The sequence below is a fragment of a genome (assembly GCF_019968985.1).
Source record: "MAG: Porospora cf. gigantea B chromosome Unknown PgB_NODE_1344_length_6331_cov_134.71, whole genome shotgun sequence".
NCBI lineage: Eukaryota > Apicomplexa > Conoidasida > Eugregarinorida > Porosporidae > Porospora > Porospora cf. gigantea B.
The window spans coordinates 1-6,331 of NW_027178656.1; the positions used below are offsets into that span (position 1 = coordinate 1).

Consider the following 6,331-nt stretch of genomic DNA (forward strand, 5'->3'; position numbering starts at 1 on the left):
AGTCGACGAGCTCACCTGGACCGCCAATTTCAGGAACGAAGCCGCCGAACGTAGGGTGAGCACCAACGTCTCTGCACAAGCACTCGAAGCTGCCAATGAGCTCCTTGCATCGGCCCGTGTAGAACAAGCTCGGAGGACAGCTTTCTGGAGCGTCGCATTCTTTCACGTCTTCGCATTCTGTTGAACGGAGGCCGCCCAAGTTGCGGAATCCTGGATGGCACACGCAAGTCGCGCCGAAAACGGGATCGAACACACAGTCGCCAGAGTAGGCGTTGTGCAGCACTTCCGGCCTCTCCACCTGGGGAGCGAACGCCTCCTTGTGCCGAGGACACACGCCCGTCTCACACCGGATCGCGGCTACGTCTACGGTCTGCGGTCGACTCACGCTCGCATTTGCTCCAGTCCTTCTCAGTGTACTCTCGGGTGGTGCCATTGAAACCACCTGTGTCGGGATGCTTGCCCTGAGGGTCATGACACACACACTCATGAGTGCCGATCATTTCGCGACACTCGCCAGTATAGGTTCCATCATTAGGGCACCCGCCTGCATCGCATTCCTTGATGTCCTTGCATGTCGTGGAGTTTGCTCCGCCTTGGTTCGCAAATCCAGGGTTGCATTTGCACGTTGCACCATAGAGAGGATCGTCAGTACAAGTGCCGGAGTACGCGTTGTGCACTATCAGCGGGTCTGTGCGCCGGGAAAACCCATCCCTCTGCTGCTGGCACACACCCGAGTTGCACTTCAATGCGGCTGTATAGCCACCCTCGAGAGGCCTCACGCTGGCAGGCGGTCCAGTTCTTGCCGTTATTGAACCCCCCAGATGCTGGGTGCTCTCCGAAGCTTGAGCAAACACACTCAAAGGAGCCATGCATCTCTCTGCACTCTCCAGTTTGCAAGTGGTTTTTCGCACAAAGGTGCGGTACGCATTGGGCCACGTCTGCGTTCCTTGGTCATCACGATCTTACCTCGACAATCAAGCCGGTTCCAGCGGGATGTGTTGTGACTGTACCCTGCTGTGCACTCGCACTGAGACCAGATCGCGAGGCGCGACGAGCAACGTCCGGTATAAGGATTGTGGCTCACCACTTTGCCCTGATAGGAGACCCCGACCCTATCTTCCCATTCGCTCTTACGGGAGGTGCACGGAGGGGGGTTATCGTCGCAGTCCTCAGCAGCTGCGTCAGGCTGGAACACCCAAACCCACACACACAACGCCGCAAATCAACGACGCCCCGTGAAAGCGGGTGAACTGCCTCACTCGGGACGCACACACACTCGTAACTGCCCCAGCGTTCGATGCATTGACCCGTATAAGCCTCGCCGGAGCACGGATTCCGGACGCACTCTTGAACGTCTACACACCTGTCCGGAATTTTTGGATGGTTAGCGTTGCCGTTTGAACAAATGCACGTCTCTTGTTCCTTCTTAAGCTGGCAGCCGCCCGTGTATGGGTTGTGGTCCACAATCAGGCCCTCCAGTATCGTTCCAATCAACGATTCAAACTCATCTTTCCGCTTAGAGCACACAGATGGCGAGTCACACATTGCCGGCAATAATTATATCGCACTGCATACGCACGTTCACAATCGGTCAGGAAGCCGACACGCGAATGGAATAGACTCCGTTACAATTCCGATGTAGTGTAGGTGGTTAGGATTCGTAGCTTTCACCCTCGCGACACGGGTTTGAGTCCCAGCGTCGGAGCTTTATGTATGATTACTTCACGTGATCAAGGATTCGTGACGTCAAATACATTGCCGGCAAATCCGCATGAGTTGCGATGACCTGAAGAAAACCTGTGGCCGCGATGCTGGAAGCTGTGTGGAGGTCGGCGACTCGTTCATCTGCACTTGTAAGTTCGGATTGGAGGACAAAGCGAACGAGGGACAACTGGGAGCACGACTAAACTGCGTCGATCGGAACGAGTGCGTAGAAGGGGTACGTCACGGTGAATCGACAGTGGCGGCTTGCGACCCTGTCAGAGCGCTATGCGTCAACAAAGACATGCTGGTGGACGAGATTCCTTACACCTGTAAATGTTATGAAGGGTGGGAATCCAAAGCGGACATTGCCATGGCGGACTACAAGACCGGCTGCAAGGACTGCTGTACTGACGTCGACGAGTGTGAGGACGCGGAGGCTAACTGCGGCCCAAACGCTGGGAGCTGTGTCAACACTCTCGGTTCCTTCTCCTGCACTTGTAAGTTCGGATTGGAGGACAAAGTGAATGAGGGAAAACTGGGAGCACGACTTAACTGCGTCGATCGGAACGAGTGCGTAGAAGGGGTACGGCACGGTGAATCGACAGTGGCGGCTTGCGACCCTGCCGCAGCACTATGTGTCAACAAAGACATGCTGGTGGACGAGATTCCTTACACCTGTCAATGTTATGAAGGGTGGGAATCCAAAGCGGACATTGACATGGCGGACTACAAGACCGGCTGCAAGGACTGCTGTACTGACGTCGACGAGTGTGCAAATGGGACACACCACTGCAATGATATCTGCGAGAATAGGCAACCGGGCTACACATGCGCGTGCAATCCGGATCGATATCCCATATCGAAGTTGTCCTGTGCGGACTGCAGTTACGGGGCCTGGCTCCCTTGGGGTCCTTGTTCAGAACCCTGTGGTTTGGGGAAGAAGACTAGGTACCCAGTGATTCTGTCACCGCCAGAAAACCACCCGCTGTTGACGGGAGATGTGCGAGAGGCCTGTTCCAAAAAGGATGTAGGCCACTGTCTGGTTACCTTTTGCGGAGACACGCCGTGCAAGTACACGTCATGGAACTCGTGGACGGAATGTACCCACGCATGCGGCTCCAACGGACTCAAAAGTCGAACTCGTTTATTGGCGGAGGGGACCGCTGAAGGATGCAAGGAACCACTTGAGGAAAGTAGGCCGTGTAACAGACACAACTGCGACATAGGCAGCATATTCACCACGTGGTGGATGATTACGATCATGGCCGTCGCAGGAACTGCGATTATTGTGTCACTCGCGTGGTTAGCGTGGAAGTATTACAAGAAAACTAAGAGCGAAGATAGTGCTGCAGTTCATGTGCCACCGCCAGAACCATCGGCTTCCGAGCGTCGACCAAGCGTGCAGTCCTTCACTACTTCAGCGCGACCAAGGCCTCGCCGACCGCAACGTCGAGGCAGAGGCTAACTACTTTTTCTTGCCAAGGGCCGCTTTCCTCGCGGCCTCCAATGCCTTCTTGTCGGCCACCTGCTTCTTTTTGAACTCAACATCCGTCTCATCCTCATCAAGTCGCTCCTTTTTCTTCTGCTTGATAGGCTTCTTCTTTCCGCCTTGGATGTCGAGAGGCATGCTGGTTTTTGCGAATTTCAATGTTCAGTGCTTAACCCTAATGATTACATGACGAACGACAGACTTTACCAGCCGAGCGAGTTGGCTTACGGGAGAGGACCGCGACCCGGCAGAATCAGGAGCCACCACCAGTATGCGTGTGACCTGTGTCATGTAGAGAGCCATGATGAAGCACCCCAACGCAATGCCGTTAAAAATGAAGCTGAAGTCCGGAGACGGCAAGCGCGTGACTGCTGGCCGTGTAAAATGCGTTGCGCCCTCGGAGTCGAACAGCGCGCCCTGCGGAATCTCCGAGCCCAAGTCGGCTACCTCCGTCCAATATGAGGCGTGGAGAAAGCGTTTTTCCAGTGGGAACTCAACCTGGAGCGTCTCATGGGGCGCTAGGTCCACGTGAAACTGAAAGGGCATTGGTGCCTCTGGGTGGTCCTGCATCGCGTATTGGAATTTGAGTGCGTTGAAGGCTGCAGAGCCGGACAACGTCCCGTTACTCGCAGTCATTCGCAGTCGATGGAACTCCTGGACAAAGAACGCGGGGACCCAGTCCCAGTAAACCCCTTGTAATCGGGTGTCGCCTGCCTGGACCTGTACGACCACCGAGGAGCGCGACCGGACGTAGGGAGCGTCCGAGTACCTCTTGGTTACGCGTGGAGGCTGGCTGACTGCTGAAACCGCAGAGTCCATCTCGACGACCTCACTGCGAACGCCGTAGCAGCTGGCAGAATCGCTGTGCAGGACGTGAGTCTTTTTGGTAAAATAGACCACCTCTACTCGATACGTCCACAGGTCGGCAGTTTTCCAGACTTTCAGCCCGAGACTCTGCGTGATGGTCGAGCCACCCTTCCCACGCGGTACTGACTCTCTGCGAAGTCATACGGTCGGATTCGAGACGCTAACCCCGCGAGGCGACCACAGGGGAGCAATTTCATCAGTGGCGTGAGGTTTTCCGTGCAGACGTTCTCGGATGTGTACTGCCCGATTGTGCTAGCCGTTTGACCAGGTGCAACCTCCACGTGAGCGGTGAGTTCGCGAGTGAACTGCATGAACACCCTGCCGGACACTCACCCACATAGGCTGTGCTAACGTCGAGAAGGACCCACACAGCAACCCTGACAAGCCATGGGTCAGCATGGACCATCGACCATTACCTGTAGCCGCCACGAACAGACCTCGTGGGGGCATCAGTATATGCGGTACCTGAGCGCGAAGGCCTCGAGCTAACGAGGCGTTGAATGCTTCGAACCGGGACGCCTCCATAAGGTCTAGGAGGGCGTCGGGTAGCTCGGAGGAGGTGTAGGAGTACTGCACCAATGCGTAGTTTCGGAACACAGGCTCAACCGCCAGCTTTTCGTCCCCTGAGCTGCGTGCTAGCGTCGCCAGGCCCCAGATTAACCGCATTTGAGTATCACATATTTTTTCACAGTGCTAACAAGTGAGCTCCAAGCTTGTTGGAGGTGGGTAGCTCGTCCATGGATACTGCAGGAGGAGAACGCATGCGTGTAGGAGACGGAGCGGTTTCCGTGGGGGTGTGCTCTACAGACTCACGAAGACCGTCAAGGATCGTGTCGCTGACCAGGCCTGCCGAAAGGTCAATTAGCGTCTCGTCTAGCAATGGTTCGGTGGGAGCTTGTCGGGTCTGAGTGTCCAGGTAGTCAGCGAGTATTGTCTCAGGGTCCGCAGACTGCACCTTGGGCTGGGGGATCTCGGTGGTTGTGACTGCAGGTTCTGATTGAGGGATGGCCACTGCACCTACTAGTTCGCTTCTCTGTCCACCACGGCGTACCCCTCTGTGGGGAAGGGCTGCGCTTCGGAGGCGGAGACTTCGCACCTCGGGCCCGCTCGGGCTTCTTCCCTCTCCAGTTGAACATGGGCTGTTCCCACCAGCGACCTGAGCCGGCTTCGGGACTCACCGCTTTCTCCTTGACCGGCGTACGCTCTCTTTCTTTGCGATCGCGGTCTCGGCTGGCTGAAGAAGACGACCTTCGTCGCTTATCCTTAGATCTGCGTCGTCGACTTGTACGCTTGTCGTCTGAATGCCGTGAACCACTTCGGCTTCGGGATCGTCGTTTCCGGCGAGGCTCTTCTCGGACCCTCCTCTTCTCGGATTGTGCCTTACTTAGCGACCGACGACGCCTCTCCCTGGATGGCGAACGCTTGCGACGGCTCTCCCTCTCGCGAGAGCGACGGCGCGGCTCGTCCCACTTGGACGTCTCTCTGCGCCGGGACATACAAAAACAGATTTTGCAAACGTCAACAGAAATTAGGTCACGCAAGGATTTACACTGTCAATCTCTCTCCCAAAGCCGCACAAGCGAGGGTATTTCGGGTTGGTGGCATCCACGATGGAGTACCACACGTCTGGCTGCACAGGCATCCAGTAATTACACATGCTGTCAGCAGTGATACGCCTAGCGTAGAGGACCGACAGCACTCCGGCTGTGCAGTCCGATAGATACTTGACAAACAGGTCCAGGTCCTCCGCGCGATGACCAGGCTGCAGCCGCACGAGCCGAGCGGACTGGGCTTTGCGCTCGTGCAGCAGGTCAAGGGCCGCCTCCATGTCAACGGCCTGGTCGCCAATACTGCAGATGGTTTGAACTCCGGCCAGGCGTTGGGCCTCCAGCCAACTGGATGAAAACTCCAGGCTCTTCATTGCTGCGAACAGTGAATCGCGGTCTCGGTTGTCACAGATATGCTTCCACCTGTAGGTTGAGTCTATAGGGATTCCAAGTTCTTCCAACAACTGCTTGAAGTCGGGCAAGAGGTGTAAGTAGAGCTCGACGACTCTAGGACTCGCGTTCGTAATGATCTTGATATATTTGACGTTCTCGTGGGTTGTAACGGCCCTAAGGAAGTCGGAAATTACGTCCACTAGACCGGATTCTCTGAGTTGGGTCACCCGGGCGCAGTTGTTCTGTGTTAAATCAGAGCTGAAGATCCATTGAGTGGGCATGAGCGTGTGATCTAGGTCCACGAACGCCGCGATTCGACTTGATCCGTCTA

At 55.9% G+C, this 6,331-nt stretch overlaps 4 protein-coding genes across 8 annotated transcripts; 1 reads left to right on the top strand and 3 right to left on the bottom strand.

Moving 5' to 3' along the window:
- Positions 1-15: 15 nt before the first annotated feature.
- Positions 16-1,545, bottom strand: KVP17_000486 (uncharacterized protein; the record flags this gene model as incomplete). 2 transcript variants are annotated; one of them, XM_068522912.1, is made up of 3 exons in its annotated part: positions 16-357; positions 386-751; positions 1,260-1,545. In XM_068522912.1, coding segments are annotated over 3 exons (994 nt in total), but the record flags the coding sequence as incomplete, so codon positions are not given. The 2 variants fall into 2 exon arrangements, with proteins under 2 accessions (XP_068378784.1, XP_068378785.1); XM_068522913.1 differs by lacking the exon at positions 1,260-1,545 and having other exon boundaries at positions 342-869.
- Positions 1,546-1,771: 226 nt separating this feature from the next.
- KVP17_000485 (uncharacterized protein) lies at positions 1,772-3,169 on the top strand (the record flags this gene model as incomplete). Its single annotated transcript, XM_068522911.1, has 1 exon — positions 1,772-3,169. The coding sequence occupies one exon, from the start codon at positions 1,772-1,774 to the stop codon at positions 3,167-3,169; it is 1,398 nt and encodes a 465-aa protein (XP_068378783.1).
- A 186-nt stretch (positions 3,170-3,355) lies between these two features.
- Positions 3,356-5,556, bottom strand: KVP17_000484 (uncharacterized protein; the record flags this gene model as incomplete). Of its 4 annotated transcripts, XM_068522908.1 has the most annotated exons (5): positions 3,356-4,147; positions 4,177-4,365; positions 4,394-4,688; positions 4,750-5,053; positions 5,082-5,556. In XM_068522908.1, 5 exons carry the CDS (start codon positions 5,554-5,556, stop codon positions 3,356-3,358), a joined length of 2,055 nt encoding a protein of 684 aa, XP_068378780.1. The 4 variants fall into 4 exon arrangements, with proteins under 4 accessions (XP_068378780.1, XP_068378782.1, XP_068378779.1 ...); XM_068522909.1 differs by lacking the exons at positions 3,356-4,147; positions 4,177-4,365; positions 4,394-4,688 and having other exon boundaries at positions 4,746-5,044; positions 5,082-5,196; XM_068522910.1 differs by lacking the exons at positions 4,177-4,365; positions 4,394-4,688; positions 4,750-5,053; positions 5,082-5,556 and having other exon boundaries at positions 3,356-4,012.
- Positions 5,557-5,588: 32 nt separating this feature from the next.
- On the bottom strand, positions 5,589-6,281 carry KVP17_000487 (uncharacterized protein; the record flags this gene model as incomplete). Its single annotated transcript, XM_068522914.1, has 1 exon — positions 5,589-6,281. One exon carries the CDS (start codon positions 6,279-6,281, stop codon positions 5,589-5,591), a length of 693 nt encoding a protein of 230 aa, XP_068378786.1.
- Positions 6,282-6,331: the final 50 nt, after the last annotated feature.